Source organism: Hippopotamus amphibius, chromosome 12, assembly GCF_030028045.1.
Source record: "Hippopotamus amphibius kiboko isolate mHipAmp2 chromosome 12, mHipAmp2.hap2, whole genome shotgun sequence".
Lineage (NCBI taxonomy): Eukaryota > Metazoa > Chordata > Mammalia > Artiodactyla > Hippopotamidae > Hippopotamus > Hippopotamus amphibius.
Window position 1 is genome coordinate 45,517,051 of NC_080197.1, and position 16,929 is coordinate 45,533,979.

At 41.2% G+C, this 16,929-nt stretch overlaps 1 protein-coding gene across 1 annotated transcript in view; it reads right to left on the reverse strand.

Moving 5' to 3' along the window:
• The window catches only part of PLCB4 (phospholipase C beta 4), a 265,039-nt gene that overhangs the window by 55,535 nt on the left and 192,575 nt on the right, over positions 1-16,929 (reverse strand). Inside the window, exons 23-26 of the mRNA XM_057703117.1 lie at positions 15,708-15,759; positions 7,227-7,329; positions 5,252-5,416; positions 1,661-1,865 (exon numbers count right to left, since the gene is read on the reverse strand). Of these exons, the coding sequence (XP_057559100.1) occupies positions 1,661-1,865; positions 5,252-5,416; positions 7,227-7,329; positions 15,708-15,759 (525 nt within the window). The remainder of the gene's footprint in view (positions 1-1,660; positions 1,866-5,251; positions 5,417-7,226; positions 7,330-15,707; positions 15,760-16,929) is intronic.

Sequence of the window (16,929 nt, forward strand, 5' to 3'; positions counted from 1 at the left end):
GCCTGCTTTCTAAGCGCAACTATGTGGAACATGATTTAATCCATCTGCTGATGTCTCGTGGCCATCAAGTGCTCCCTGACACCCACGCAGGTCTCCCTATCTCTTCTGATCCATTTCCCCAGCCCCACAGCACCCCTCCCAGCCTCTTCCATGTGCTCCTATTTGTTACTCTGTGTTGTAGCTTCTAACAGGCTTCCTTTTTCTTGAAAAGCAAAGGGAAGGAGGAAAGAACCTTTACTCTTGATTTCGCAACTGAAAAATCCTCGTGGCTGACTTTACTTTTTGAACCTGAAATCGGGTTGTTAATGTTGAGCAGTAGTTGCAGAACATCTACCCTCCAGAGAAATCTGCATGGTTAAAAACACACGACAAGGGACTTCCCTGGTGGCGCAGCGGGTAAAAATCCGCCTGCCAATGCAGGGGACACGGGTTTGATCTCTGCCCCAGGAAGATCCCACATGCCACGGAACAACTAAGCCCGTGCGCCACAACTACTGAGCCTGCGCTCTAGAGCCCGTGAGCCACAACTATTGAGCCCATGTGCCACAACTACTGAAGCCCACGTGCCTAGAGCCGTGCTCTGCAACAAGAGAGGCCACTGTAATGAGAATCTCGCGCACCACAATGAAGAGTAGCCCCCACTCACTGCAACTAGAGAAAGCCCGTGTGCAGCAACAAAGACCCAACACAGCCAATAAAATAAATAAATAAGTAAATTTATAAAAAAAAACCACACATGACAAAATAACCTACAGTTCCCCAAACAAAACTGTGATGTGTCCCAATGTAGCACAGAAATTAGATCTTCATCTAGAGCCACACACACGTGTGAGCACATATGCCTTGTTATGTCATTTGCTGTAATGATGAGCACACACCTCACAAGGATGCTATGAGGGAGACAGGATTGGTACCTTTACTCTACAGGCCAGGAAATGAGGAGTCTGACAAGTGATGTCACTCTCTCATGGTCACTCAGCTAGCAGTAGAGAGTCAGGACTTGAACCCTTGTTAATTTGATACACTTGCTGTACTGTTTTCTGGTTCAATAGACTATGTGAATATAGAATAGAGGACCTTTGTTTTCTTTTAATGTTCTTGGCACAGTTGGGGGTTATAAAAAATTAATATGCTTGAGTTTAAGCTAAATCCTATGACTTGGTGCAACTTTTGATTCTTCCTATTGATTACCTTAGTATGACCAAAGGTGGTCTTCTATGCACTGATGACTGGGATTTTTTGCGAAACTGAACTCTCCTGTGGATTTGGGAAAAAAATCCAGCCATGTTGATCGTTGAGTTCAACCTAAATCATTTTAGTGAAACCAACTGACTTCCCCTCCTTTAAATGACGGTGTAAATATATTTTTTACAAACATATTTGTGAACACTGAAAAACAACATAAAATTACAGTATTTTAAAACAAGGAAGAACCTTAAAGATAATCTAGACTTGCCTGCCCTTTCATTTCTTACTGGGAAACCTGAGGTTACTATTTATCCCTGACTTCTTCAGTGCTACAAAGATTGGTAGCACTGTGAGCAACAGATTTTTTTAAAACATTGGTGAAGTAGCTTATAATCTTGCAATTTAGGGGGGAAAATCACACACACACACACACACACACACACACACATTCTGTACCTAAAAGTTAACTTACCCCCAAATCCATCAGGCACATATGTTTTTAGAACAATATTGCAGAAAATTGTTGGCAGTGATAAAGGTTTATTTCCCTCATTCCGAAGGGAAATGTGTCGATAGCCGGCTTGGAGGCCATCCAGGGGCAGAATCCTCTGGCCAATCAGCTTGTTGTTGTCATCATACACCGCAATTCTCAAGACTGCCAGGTCAGGGAGGATCACCTGCAAACAAGAAATGGTACTTTTCATTAATGTTTTTTTTTGGAACGCAGCTCCCAAGAATTGCATCTCTAGGAATCTGGACCATATTCATACTGCTCGGAAAGGCTGCTTTATGGTGAAAATAAGCCGATGGTCAATTTGCATTCTTAAAGCATGCTGTATAAGCTACAGTGCCCAGGCCCTTGAGAAAGGCAATTGGAACAGGTTTCCTGGAAATCATTTCCTGAAAATTTTAGATGGAAAGAATGGATGTTTAACACAACCGGTCAAAACCCTGGCATCTTTTGCTGTCCCACCCATGGGATGGGTAAAGCAAGACCCCGAGAAACACAGCGGCTTTCCTTTATGGCAGAGATGCTCAGGGACAGCTGGGCCCGGACACTGGGACTCCTGACTTCTAATCCTGTGATCTATCTACTACCTGGGCTGGTTCTGACATTTAGCTCTGTTTGTAAGAAAATGGAAAGTATCTTTGATGAAATGCCTCATGTATAAAACACAATTTATATATAAATTTGGATTTTCCCTTTTCCTTGCACACCTCAGTTTTTAACACATTTTGGGATATTAAATAGAGTAAAATGGGGCAGCTAGAAACATTAACATAGGGAATTCCCTGGCGGTCCAGGGGTTAGAACTCTGTGCTCTCACTGCCAAGGGCCAGGGTTCAATCTCTGGTCAGGGAACTAAGATGCTGCAAGCCTTACGGTGCAGCAAACAAGACAAAAACAAAACAAAACAAAAAAACAAAACAAAAACTCACCACCAACAAAAACAAAAACAACATTAACGTATACCCAAGACATCTAATCTTGCCATCTCCAAACCAAATACACGGACATAACATCTGAGCTCAGATAGCAGAAGCCCTATTCAGATATAAAACAGCAACATGACAAAAAAAAAAAAAATCCAATGTTTTTAATCAAGAATTCCTATTTATTGGCTATGAGCAGCTAAGACACCTCGGCTGATTTGAGTATTATGTCTAAAGCTAAGCAATGAATTGGCTGCTTATTTATACCTGGGGGCTATAATTTAATTCCGACTTCGTGAAGACGAAAAGGAGAAACCAAGCCGAAATGCAGCCAACTTCAGTCACTATGTTGTTCTGCATGCAGTGAAGGGGGGCTTACCTTGTGAGATTAGTGCAACAAACAAAAACAATGACAGCAAGAAAGAAAATAACGCCCATCATATCAACAAAAGGCAATGTAACTTCTGAAGAACAGGGAAGGACCCAAAAATGGCATCTTGTTTCTGGGGCTAGTAATATTGCACGTAAAAAACAAGTTTGGGGACTTCCTAGGTGGTGCAGTGGTTAAGAATCTACCTGCCAATGCAGGGGACACGGGTTCGGTCCCTGCTTCAGGAAGATCCCACATACTGCAGAGCAGCTAAGCCCGTGCGCCACAACTACTGAGCCTGCCTGCGCTCTAGAGCCCGTGAGCCACAACTTTTGAACCCATGTGCCACAACTACTGAAGCCCACATACCTAGAGCCCATGCTCTGCGACAAGAGAAGCCACCGCAATGAGGAGCCCATGCGCCACAATGAAGAGTAGCCCCCACTCTCCACAACTAGAGAAAGCCCACATGCAGCAACGAAGACCCAACACAGCCAATAAATAAACAAACAAATAAATAAATAAATAAAATAAATGTATAAAAAACAAACAAAAAAACAAAACCAAGTTTGACCTTTCCCTAATGCATTAAAAGCAATGTCTGAAGCCAACTTTCTGAATTTTTAGGGAGGTCTGTAGGGATTATTTATTGTGCCCAAAACACTGGCCATACTGACAACAGACCCAGCTATGACATATTGAAAAATCTGGGAAGAAAAAAAAGACACATCACTGCTGTGCATGCAATTCATACTATACTCTGATTGTAGAAGAGGAAGTGAAAATGGGGGGAGGGCGTTGCATGGATGGTGATATTCATGTAACAGGGAGCGGCTATGTGTCGAAATGGCTTGTTTCGTTGAATTATATTGATCTTTTCTAATGTGCTTTCTGTAAACCGGTTAGCCAGTTCTGAGGCTGATAATCCCTATTTTGGTTAAGATAAAAAGTGGATTATCTATGTTGCATGACATGCAAATGGAGCAGAGGCACTTGGAAAACCTGTGCCTAAAGGAGAAGCAAGAAAGCACTTTGGTCAGGATAACAGAAGAGTGAGAGAGAAACACAGGTGTTTTGGAGATAGCACTGCCAGTGCATGGATTTTTCAATACATCTTTCTTGGATGAAAGAGAGACAACTGGAAAAAAATGGTTGCAAGATTAAAAACTGCATCATTACTGAGAATGACTCACTGGTCTTAGGATCAAGGTATAACATGGAGATAAAAACCAAAAAGACAAAAACAGCACATGACACACAGAATCTGGGCGTAACAGGGACCACACTTTCTGGAGGCACAGGACACCAACTGACCCATTTAAGGGCACTGACTGGCCTCAGTCTAGGTACGACATCCTACCCATCCTCTTGGCTGAAGGAATAGTACAAGTCACCAGTACCTGGCAGCTGAAAAGAGTTTGGATTTTGACCCAAGTAAAACCAACATGAATGGAGGGGCCATTGCTTTGGGTCACCCATTAGGACGATCTGGATCAAGAATTACTGCACACCTTGTTCATGAATTAAGGCATTGGGCTGGAAAATAAGCTGTAGGATCAGCCTCCATTGGAGGGGGCCAGGGAATTGTGATCATCATTGAGAACACAGTCTGAGGAGAGCAGGGAACCTGCCCTGGTCCACGCTCATGTGATTTGGCCAGGCCACAGAAAGCCAGGTGACCTTCAGAGAAGCTGTGAAGGTCATGCCATGCCCTGCCCCAAGAGTGACTGAATTTGGTCAAGGGATGGTAAGGCAAAGATGCATTTATCATGAACAAGAGCCCATGTCAGAATAAATTCTCTTAAATTTGTACCAAATATGCTGCATTTCTGAACTAAAATCCAACTATAGAAAGCCTTAAAAGGAATTGTATCCTTGCCAAATAACCACCACTTATGTCTTAGATAATATGATTGCAGGAAAATGGAATAAATTCTGCCTTAACTTCAAAAAAAAAGGGAGGGTAGGAAAGAGTTCTTCCACTTGTGATGGTGTCCACCTGTGGGGCTCCCTCTGAGTAGACTGCAAACCTGAAGCTTGGGCACTGCCACGTGGGAGGTGGGTTCCTCCCAGGAGGAAGGAGAGACAAAAGGAGGAAAGAGACAAACAAAAACAATGATCACATGACAGCTGCAGAACTCATGCATTAGAAGAAGACATTTGGGGTTGAATAACTGTCCCTATATCATGTAGTGTCTCTACACTAAAACATGGCTCCCAACTTAGCAGAGTGAGTCTGATATACTGAAAATACCCCACCTTCCGAAATACAAACGACTCTTCATTGTAAACTGGATTGAGTCCGTTGTTCATCACCATGCGTGTTCGGAATTCCTTCCGGATAGTGTCTGTGGGCAACCCATACATATCCACCTCTACGTATGTGCCGATTTTCTTATCTGATAAGAACTGACCTGATATGACCTGTAGAAATAGGACGAGAGAGAAGTAAAGTCAGTGTAATTATCAGTAGCAAAGAATAATCTGGAAGGAAGAGATTCTCTGTTTATCTTTAGAAATTTTAATTATCTATAGATATAATGTATTCATTCCTTATTAAACTAATACATTGTTGAGCAAGCACTATCTGCAAAAAACTACTCTAGACAGAGGTTCTACCTTCAAGAGCTGTCTAGAAAAAGAAAGATAGAAACATGAATCATCTAATACAAAAAAAGTGACCACGGCATCTTCACTTAAATGCCCACACCTGTGAAAAAGAAGCAATGGATTCAAATGAGCCCTAAGATTCCTTCATAGCTCTGAAACTGTCATGCCACGCTTTCACTGAATTCTTTCAAAAGTCTTGAAAAGAGACACACAGAAAGAAAAGCACTGCTAAACTGATGTTGACAATCTTCAGATAGGACAGTGTAATTTTTTATAAAGACCAGTATTAAATTCTATCTACTATAAAGCTATGGAGAGACTGTTTCATTTACTTTCCAAATGACTACAGCCATTTATTAGTTTTTTTCACATTATGTAATAGCTAACAATTATGAAACAGTTTTTTGAGGCATAACTGATGTACATAAACTGTACATGTTTAAAGTGAACAATGAGATTAGTTTTGACACGAGCACATCTGTAAAACTATCACCACAATTAAGACAACAAATATGTCCATCACCCCCCAAAGTTCCTTTGTGTCCTTCTGTAATCCATCCCTTCTTCCATCTCTGTCTAGAGGAAACCACTGATTTACTTTCTGTCATTATACATTAGTTTGCATTTTCTAGAATTTTGTATAAATGGAATCATATAGTAGGTATTTTTTTCATTAAGGAACTTTATTTTTTAGAGCAAAACTGAGAAGCAAGTACAGAGTTCTCATGGACTCCTGTCCCCTCATCCGTTGCCTCCCTCACTGTGGATATCTCACACCACACTAGTATATATTGTTACAATCAATGAACCTACAACCACACTTCATTATCACCCAAGTCTATAGTTTATATTTAGAGTTTACTCTTGGTGTTGTACATTCTACGGATTTGGAAAAACGTATAGTCACTTGTATCTACTACTGTAGCATCATACAGAATAGTTTCACTGCCCTAAAATCCCTTGTGCTCTGCCTGTTAATCCCTCCCCCCAACTCCTGATCTTTTTTTTTACCGTCTCCACAGTTTTGCCTTTTCACAGAATGTCATACAGTTGGAATCACACAGTATGTCACTTTTTCAGACTGGTTTCTTTCACTTAGTAATGTACATTTAAGTTTCATCCATGTCTTTTCATGACGCGATAGCTTATTTCTTTTTAGAGCTAAATAATACTTCACGTCTGGATGTGCCACTGTTCATTTATCCATTCACCTACTCTGGCAGCCTGGTTACTTTCACAATCTTGTCAATTATGAATAAAGCTGCTACAAACATCCCTGTGTAGGTTTTGTGTGAACATAAGTTTTCAATTTGTCTGGAAACAACTCATGCTAAGAGTATGTTGAGTTTTGTAAAAACTGCCCAACTGTTTTCCGAAGTGGTTGTATCATTTTGGATTCCCACTATCAATGGCCAAGAGTTCCCATTGCTCCACATCCTCCACCAGGTACTTTTTGATCTGCTGTCTTTCATTAAAAGTAGCTAACAATTTCACTAGTGGAAAAAAATGTATCTCAAAAAAAAAAAAAAAAGAAAATTTAGAATGACATTAAACATTTTAATTGTAATTTCCAAGACCACCTGCACACTCACTTATGCTATTCTGTGAAGCGCAAGAGCCTTACCTGCACTGAGCAAGTGGCTGCAATAACCCCATCCACAGGTGTTTCTGAGAAGGGATCAAATGTTCGATCAGGCCGTCTCATGAAATCTGGTTTGAGAAGGTACCTGATGGGACAAAAGCATAGAAAGTGTTTATTTTATTAGCTGCCTTTATAAAGATTAAGAAGATCACTATTCAGGACACTGAATACTTCTTTATCACTATTTCTAACTTAGGAGCTAGGCTTTTTGGCGGAGGATCCCCAGGATTGAAGAGAATATCCCCGCCCTGTGGATAACCCCAACAAGGAGCAGGTAAGAGGGAATGTTCTCTGGATTCCAGGCTCTGGGACATCTATGACTTCCTGACACTATCACCTTCTCTGCAACTTGTTTATGCTCTTACATGCACAAAATAAAATGCAAAGAACAATGATGAAAAACCAATTATATGAGCTATAGTTATCAAAATATGGAAAATATGTTATACCTTATTGTTTTAATTAATGTATTAAATTATGGGATCTAATGACAAGTTTGACAATTACCATAGTTTCAAAGTACTGATAATCATAAAAATATTTTGAGAGATCTCTAACAATTGTAACGAGATATAAAAATATCTGTGATTTATACTAGTGTCAGAGTCAGAGGTACCACTAACATTGCTGTGGACTATTATGTATGATCATAATTAAAGGAAATGTAAAATTTCAGTTAGAGGTAAGTGAAAATAAAGATGTTATTATTTCTCTAATTCTAGCCAGGGTAAATTAGGCAAGAAAATGAAATAGAAGGTATCTAGACTAAAAAGAAGTAAAACTATTTATACTTGCAGATGATATGACTTTGTATATAGAAAATCCTAAAGAATCCACTAAAAAGCCTTTAGAACTAATAAATAAGTTCAGCAAAGTTATAGGATACAAAATAAATATATAAAAATCAACCTTATTTCTATGCCTTAAGCAATGAACAATCCAAAAATGAAATTAAGTAAACAATTCCATTTATAATAGCACCTAAAAGAATAAAACACTTAACAAATACATTTAACAAAATAAGTACATAAACTCTGAAAATCACAAAACATTGTTGAAGAAAATTTTAAAAGATCTAAATGAGTGGAAAGATATCTTGTGTTCATGGATCAGAAGACTTAATGTTGTTAAGATGGCACTATTCCTCAAATTGATGCACAGATTCAATAAAATCCCCATCAAAATCCCAGCTGGCTTCTTTATAGAAATTGACAGGTTGATCCTAAAATTCAATTGGAAACTCAAGGACCAAGAATTCCCAAAACAATCTTGATAAAGAAGAACAAAGTCAGAGGTTTCACAATTCTCAACTTCAAAACTTCCCACAAAGCAACAGTAAGCAAAGCAGCGTGGTACTAGCAAAAAGATAGACATCTATCAATGAGATAGAATTGGAAGTCCAGAAATAAATTCATATTTATGCTCAACTGAGTTTTGACAAGGATGCCAAGACTAGTCTGTGGGGGGAAAGAATAGTCTTTAAACAAATGATGCTAGGAAAACTGGATAGCCACATGCAAAAGAATAAAATTAGTCCCTTCTTTCATATCATAAACAAAAATTAACTCAAAATGGATCAAAGGCCTAAAAGTAAAAGCTATAACTATAAAACTCTTAGAAGAAAGCATACAGATAAATCTTTGTGAGTTGGAATTTGACAATGGATTCTCAGACATAATACCAAAAGCACAACTAATGAGAGAAAAAACAAATGAGCTTGACTTCATCATAAAGACTTTTGCACCTCAAAGAACACTCTTAAGAACATGAAAAGATAAGTCATAGAATGAGAGAAATATTTGCAAATCATTTATTTGATAAGAGACTTGTATCTAAAAAATATGAAGAATAAATAACCCAGTTAAAAAAAGTGAGAGAGTAGCATTGATATATATACATTACCAAATGTAAAATAGATAGCTAGTGGGAAGTTGCTGCATAACATAGGGAGATAAACTCGATGATGGGTGATGACTTAGAGGGCTAAAATAGGAAGGGTGGGAGGGAGTCACGGGAGGGAGGGGATATGGGGATATATGTATAAATACAGCTGATTCACTTTGGTGTACCTCAAAAACTGGCACAATTGTGGAAAGCTATTATATTCCAATAAAGAGCTTAAAAAAAAAAAAAGAGCAAATGATTTGAATAGACAGTTCTGTAAGTAAGATATACAAATGGTCAGCAAGCACTTGAAATGATGCTTAATACCATAAGTCATCAGAGAAATGCAAATCAGTACCACAGTAAGACACCACTACACACACACTAGCATGGCTACAGTAAAAAAAAAATAGTCAAATAATAGTAAGCATGGATGAGGAGATGGAGAAATTGGAGCCTTCACACAACATTGCTGGCAGGAATGTAAAATGATGCAGCCACTTTGGAAAACAGTCTGGAGTTCCTGAAACAGTTAAACATAGAGTTACCATATGACCCAGTGATTCTACTCTTAGGTATTTAACCAAAGAAAGTGAAAACATATGTCCACACAAAAACTTGTACCCGAATGTTCACAGCAGCATTGTTCATAATAACCAAAAGACAGAAACAATCCAAATGTCCATCAAAAGTTGAATGGATATACAACATGAGGTATAACCACATAATGAAAAATTATTCAGCAATAAAAAGAAAGTACTGATACACGCTACAACATAGGCGAACCTTGAAAACATTATGCTAAATGAAACAAGACAGTCATAAAAGGTCACATATTACATGAATCTGTTTACATGAAATGTGTGGAACAGGCAAAAATATACTGATAGCGTGTAAATTAGTGGTTGCTTAAGGCTGGGATGGGGTAGGGGATGCTGGAAGGTGATAGCTAAAGGGTATGAGTTTTCTTTTTTGTATGACTAAGATGCTTTTAAATTGATACCCAGCACTGTCTGCCCCTTATCCCACTGGGTATGGTCACAGAATCACACCTTGGCTAGATTCTATAACTTTCCTAAAATTGGTTCAAAGATCTTCATCTCTTTAAAAGAAATATTTTTCTGTTACAAATGACTATAACCATAAATAAGAAGATTCCACACTATTATGATCAGTATATAAAGGAAAATAAAAGCACTTTCCCCAAAACTCTAGGTTTGCTTTTAGATGTAAAAGAATCACAATTTGGGATCAAATCTGTCACATTCACTAGGAGTATGATTTTTATTAGTTACAACTCTAGATGATGTCAAATTTATTACTATCTTTTAAAATACAACCAAAAAGGAATCCTGAGGCATGATATTTTTCCTTAAAGGAAAGTTTAAAGTTATGTTTTTTGGTTTGGACAAAGTTGTCCTTCTATGCTCTCTTCAAAGTCTGAACAAAAAGTGTTAAAAAATAAGCCCACATTCCACTTGGATGTAATAATAAAAAAAAAACAAAAAACAAACAAACAAAAACCTCCGAGGACAACCCTGACTTTTAAATCAAGGATATACACAGTTTATAAAATAGTTCAAATATTCAAGATGACTTTGAACATTTACCTGTCTCCAAGAGAATGCTACCCATAATATTAATGTATCAATAAAAGCTCTCTAACTGCATGGAAGATATTGTATTCTATGTTTATAGAGTTTTAGATTTGGACCTTTTTTGTGGCAAGTGTTAACCATTGGAAAATATGATGATACAGAAAAACTTCAAGACTTAGTATGGGAAGAAGATGAGTAAGTGCAATTCTACACACACTTCTCCAGGGGAAGCCTACGGGCTTTGTCTGGCCAAGCGTCAGACATCAGCTGCAAGGGGAGGTAATGGATGGTGGTTCTGGACTTCACATGGAGGCAGCATTTGGATTCTAGTCATGTGAAATGAGGGAATCTGCCTCCTGAGAAAGGTGGGGACCTGGGGTCCCGCAGAGGACTGTAGTCATCTTTCTGGTCCAGGATCTCCTAGCGGTGGATGCAGAGACTCAGGACTCCCCGTGGTGCCTGTCAGTCATTCTGAAGGGGTAGCAGCCCCTTCTCACCAAAAAAAGAGAAATGTCATATTGATGATGCTTCAGTGCCAAAAACATCTTCTACACTCTCTGCTCCAGACCTGCCTGGAAGAAAACTCATTTGTGAAACCATGATCCAAAATAAGAAATGCCGGGAGAAAAGGGCAAGAAACCTAAGTCCAATTCTCCAAAGCACGCAGCTTGCAGTGTAATGTGTTCATTTATATACTGAAAAAATAAGAGAGAATGTGTAGAAGTGATGCCGAGCAGGACCCTGTGGGGCTCCTGGGCACAAAAGCCTTTCTGTGTCCCCCGTTTTCTGTTTGTAGGAAATAGGCTTCACTCAGCCTCCATGAGCTTCCCTGAGTTCCAATGAGCAGGTTCAGACAGTTGCTAACCAGGGAAGGGAGGAGATGCGGAGACAAGCAAGGAGCAGCCAAGAAACAATAGTGCAGCCTTGGGGCAGGGTCCTGGTTCCCCCTAAAGGGATACACATAACAATATTTTTGAGCTGTTTTGCAGATACTGAAACTCCGACCAGGTGGGAGAAGTTAACTCTATGCTGCCCACAAGCACGCAGACCCCAGACCAGCTGGAACCAGAAGGTTGATGCTGCTGACTCCCAAAGACCTCACCACCAACCAATCAGAAGAATGTCCATGAGTTGGTCACACCCTCTTTGGACCATTTCTCTAAAACTCCTCACTGCCCTCTCTGGGTTGGGACACACCATTTTCAGGGCATTAGCCTGATGTGGCCCCCTTTGCCTGGCACAGCAATAAAGCTCCTCTTTTCTACTTCATCCCAAATTCCGCCTCTGAGATTTAATTCAGTGTTGGGGTATAAAGGCTGGATTTGGCTTCAGAAGTTTGACAGGATCCCTGGCTTGGGGCTTAGCCAGCTTATCTTGAAGGAATATCTATTCTGGGCCTAAGGAGGCAGAGGCTGTCACTCACAGATCTGGGGGCTGTGCAGGTCCAGGGACCCCGGGCATCGATGGGGAAGTTGGAGCCTGGGGGCGGGGGGGGGGGGGTGCGTTGTGCCACTGCAGAGGCTCCAACTCACAAGGCTCCATAGTAGCTTCGCTTAACGCTCTGCAGCCACTGTCTTGACATTCTTCATGATCTGTCAACACGGAGCCCTTAGGCCCTACAAACCACATGGCTGGTCCTGCCTGGTGTTTTTCGGTTCAGGAAATGAACTCATTCCAAGCATCCTGGTCTGTGTGGTGCACATGAGTAAGGGCCAAAGCCAATGTCAAGTGGACGGATGCAAGGATTCTCTGTGGACTTTGTAAGGTCTCTCGGAGAGCAAGCGCAGGAGAGAAGGGCCTTCAGCCAGGTGCTGGACAGGAGTCACAGAATCAGAGGATGGCGTCATAAGGAAGTCATCCTATTTCATCACACCTGAGAGGCCGTCAACACGCCATCATTTTATCTACCAGCAAGAAAGCAAAACGGTTGTTCATGACAGCTATAAGCCGCCATGGATCTTAGACACATTCTAATTGAGAAAATTATATAAAGAGGGTGCATCTGTGAATGACAAAACATCTTAGTATTTCGATAGCAACCATCCGGTTTCCTCTGAAACCCTGAAAAGACTTGAGAAATTAATTTGCTCTATTTTGTTTTACTAGGAATTATAGAAGTGCCTCCCAGGTTTCCATCTTTAAAAATGAGTCTGTAATACACTACTGCTCACCTTCCCGGTAAAAATCATACTTCCTGGGCCCAGTGGCGTGGCCTCCTGAACAAATGGCCCACAGACCAGACAGGGCGTCCCAAGTAAGTTTCTGAGGTTTAGTTACTGTTGCGAGATTCAGGACTTCGCACAACTGCTGTTTGCCACTGCAGGACTAAAAGGAACAGTATGTCTCTTTACAGACACGCAGCCCTCAGACACAGGCTCACAAGAATTTTTTTTTTTAAATCTCTGCAGGTGAGCAGGAAAATGATAAGGGCAGCGCAGTGAACGCCACGGGGCGCCTTAATGCCCTCGCTCAGCGGAAACACGTCGTCCGTGGCCGGGCCGTCTCCACCAGCTGTGAATCCTCAGGGGCACAGCACGCAGGGGAGAAAGACTGCTTCTCGTTGCCCTGTCAGTGACAACCTCTGCCTGGAGGTTGTCACAAAGGGGCAGGGGGACACGAGCCTGAACAATATTGTTAACGCCTCTTGTAGTTGGGCTGCCCCAAAGAATAATCATATTTTTTAGTCTCTCTGTTGGGACTTGGGCTTTTGGTCACATTACCTCAAACACATGAGTAGATACTTCAGGCTAAGGCGGCACCACCTTGCTCATGAACGTATTTTAAAATAAGCGATGGCGCGGAGGGTGAGACGCTGAGCATGTGAGCTACGGCAGAACAGAAACTTCTGAAAAGAAATGTAGTGAAGGCGTGGAACTCCTATGGGTGTAATCAGAGCAGGATCCCGTGGGACCTTCCCGGGATAGACGTCTCCCCTAGATCCTCTGCCTTAGCGCCTCTCTGAAGTACCTAGGTAATAGTATCTGATGCATATTTCCTGAGTTTTTCAGATGCTAAAACCACCACCCAATGGAAGAAATCAACCACTCAATGACCATGAGGACAAAGTCCCCAGCCCTACAGGAGCCTGAGGACTGATGATGTGAAACCTGTGATCACACCGCCCTGTTACCTCGCCGTCAGCCAGTCAGAGGACCGTGCACAAGCTGGTGCCCTGCGACCCCCACACACCCCCTCACCCGGCCTTTAAAAATGCTTTGCTGAAACCCTTTGGGGAGTTGGAAGGTTTTAGAGCATGAGCCACCCATTCTCCTTGCAAGACCCAAGTTTGGTTCAGTAACACGGAGACCCCTTTCACGTGGAAACAAGCCCCCTCCCCGTGTCAGGACAGGACAAGCCACCAGACAGCTGAGGCAGGGTGAGACGCTCCTTTGGCATCCCTGAGCCACAGGAAGGTTGTGGGAGGGAGCCCAGCCGAGTGTGAACCACAAGGGCTGCCTCCCAGGCTCCTCCCAGGCCTGGCGTGAGCAGATGGCTCACGTAATCTTGTGTGATCCTTGCCTGTGATCGGCCAAATGGACTTAAGCTTTTCTGGAACCTCACTTTTCACAGAAATCTGCAGTTCCTGAAGTACTTCAAATAGACTCAGTTCAAACTCACTGAGCTGCCACAGCAAACCCAGGGTGGCAGGCGCTCCAGGCTTCATTTTATCCACAGGAAATCGAAGTTCTGGGTCCAACACAACTGCCCAGGACCACATCAGCACGTGGAGGAGCTGGGGCTCAAACCAGAGTCAGGCTGGAGCTGAGGGCTTTGTCCCCTGTACCACGGCTGCCCCTGGGGCCTCACTGGGGGTCCACCCATCAATTTACCTACACAATATCCTGGTTTTGAATGCTCTGCACTAAATAACAAAGGAGCTTAAAAAAACCTCTGAAATGTGTATTTGGCTGTTTTCTTCTGAACCATAATTTTAATTTCTTTTCCCCCCTGTTTTATTGAGATATACTTGAAATATAACACCATTAGTTTAAGATGTAGTTTTTATTTCTTTCAAAACACACAGTAGAGGTAAATATCGCATAAGCTGCAGCTGGGTGATTTGGGTGACAGGGTTGTCACCCATGGGTGTAGGCACACTGGAGAGCAGGAGGAGATGGGAGTGGGCATCGTGCGCCCACAATTGCTGAAAATCTTATCTTGACTGTTTTTAGTGATGGAAATTAAATATCTGACCAGGGAGGCCAAGCACATAGAGACAGTAGCATGGTGGGATGAATAGTACTCTACTGGATTAGTCTAGAGGTCTCTGGGCAGTGGTTTGGGGTTATTTATATGCAGTGCTGCTTGGGGACATTTGCATGGAGAAAAAAATGGCCACAGTTTTTTTCATCTGTATAGAATGTTAACTTCATATTTTCACTTAACCTTTCAGCGATTCAGTGAAATGAACATTTCCTATTTCACTACTTGGTTTGCAGATTTTAGTGAGCGCTATTTAAGTAACTAGAACAGCATTCATAGCGTTGTGTTTTGGTAACTGCTATTTACAAGACGTGCAAAACAATCAAGAGAGGACAAAGCCTTCTTCCTAGCGGAAATACATTCCACTTGACACCTAGGAATTCACTATATATTAAATCAACGTCACTCCTCTATTTGTCGTAGGTAAAACAGACATATTTAAATGCCTTTGTCTCCCGCTGATGTCCACGTGAGCAGCGATCACTAGCTGTAAAAACCTCCGCTACTGAATTTAAAGTGAGAGCATTAAACTCTAGAGTGTGTATAATAGACTGCCTACCTAGTAGTTACATTTTGTGTTTAATCTGCTTAGTAAAATGGGGGTCCATGAACGACGTATGCTGCAGCTGTAATTTACCTGGGGATGTCATTTGCTTCTATCCCATCCCGCAAACCCAGCTGAAATTCAGCAGCCCCTGATTAAAAACGACACGGTTTCTTCACAGCTCTAGTATGAAGCACGGAACACGGTGACAACAGTTTACATCACGTTACTCACCCGCAGGATCCATTATACTCAAATTTTCCCTGATTCAACTGCATGGCTAAATCTGTCAAGAGACAAAAATAATTTAGCATCTCGTTTCCCCAGACGGAGACCATCTGGATGGGGTGATTTTAAACAATGGAAATCAGATGCTGGTCCCAGGCTGAAGGGTCTTTTTTTTTTTTTTTAACACCGCAAGGTATTTCTAGGTCTGCTTAAGGCAGAAATGAACTTGGGTTTAAATTAAACAAAAAAATGTGTTTCATAGAGATCACACTGGCATTGTTTTAAAATTTGGATTCAATATGAGTCATATGATTGTTGAGTTAGTGTTGAGAGTACAGATGTCCAAGCTGATACATAGTTAGAGAAGACGCGCCTTACGCCAGAGGAAGGGTACACTGGACATATCTAGTAGGGTCGTGTGAATATAAAGCTTGATTAAAATGAATAAAAAAAAAACTAGGTAAGTATTAGGTACACATTGGTGACTTAAGGAGAATTCTTCTGGTGGGGTCTAGTGGCAGGGCATGGCTTATGATTTTTCTCTTGGAGACAAACACAATCTTCTTTCTTTTCATCAGCAAAAGAAATGGGCCAGCTGATGGGTTTTTTTTTCTCCTCAAAATGCTGTGATTAAATAAACCTAACATGATAGAATAAAACATAACCTAGATCATAAGCTGCCTTTGGATCATTTAATCCATAGAACGGACTCACTGACAACACAGAATACAACCTGACCGCTTTTTAAGTAAGTAAAATCAGCAGTGCCTTTTGGTCTTATTTTGTCTCTGCTAGAAACACTCTGGGATTGTGCTGGTACCTGGTCATAGTTTCGCAGTGTGAGCACTGACAGGGATGTTGAGCAGAAATCTCAGCTCCTGGTCACTGAGGGAGCATCACCAAGGGGTGGGAAACACAGTCAGGTCACATTCATGCCAAAGGGATGCAAGTCATGGGACTCTTCGATCAGTCCAGATCATAGGGAGAAAATGGATTGAGATTCACAAAATATGGTGGATGGACTTGAAAAAGAAAATGCCCCCAAATTGGGTAACATGGGAGATACCCTCATACAGCAAAGAACAAAACAAAAAAGGTTTTTTTTTTTTTTTAAAAACCAATTTTAAGGACCATGCTGTGGCATCCACTATAGAAAGTGAATAGATTTTGTAGCATATTTTTCTATTTTTAATCTTCTATTTTTAATTGTGATCGTAGGCTCTTAAGC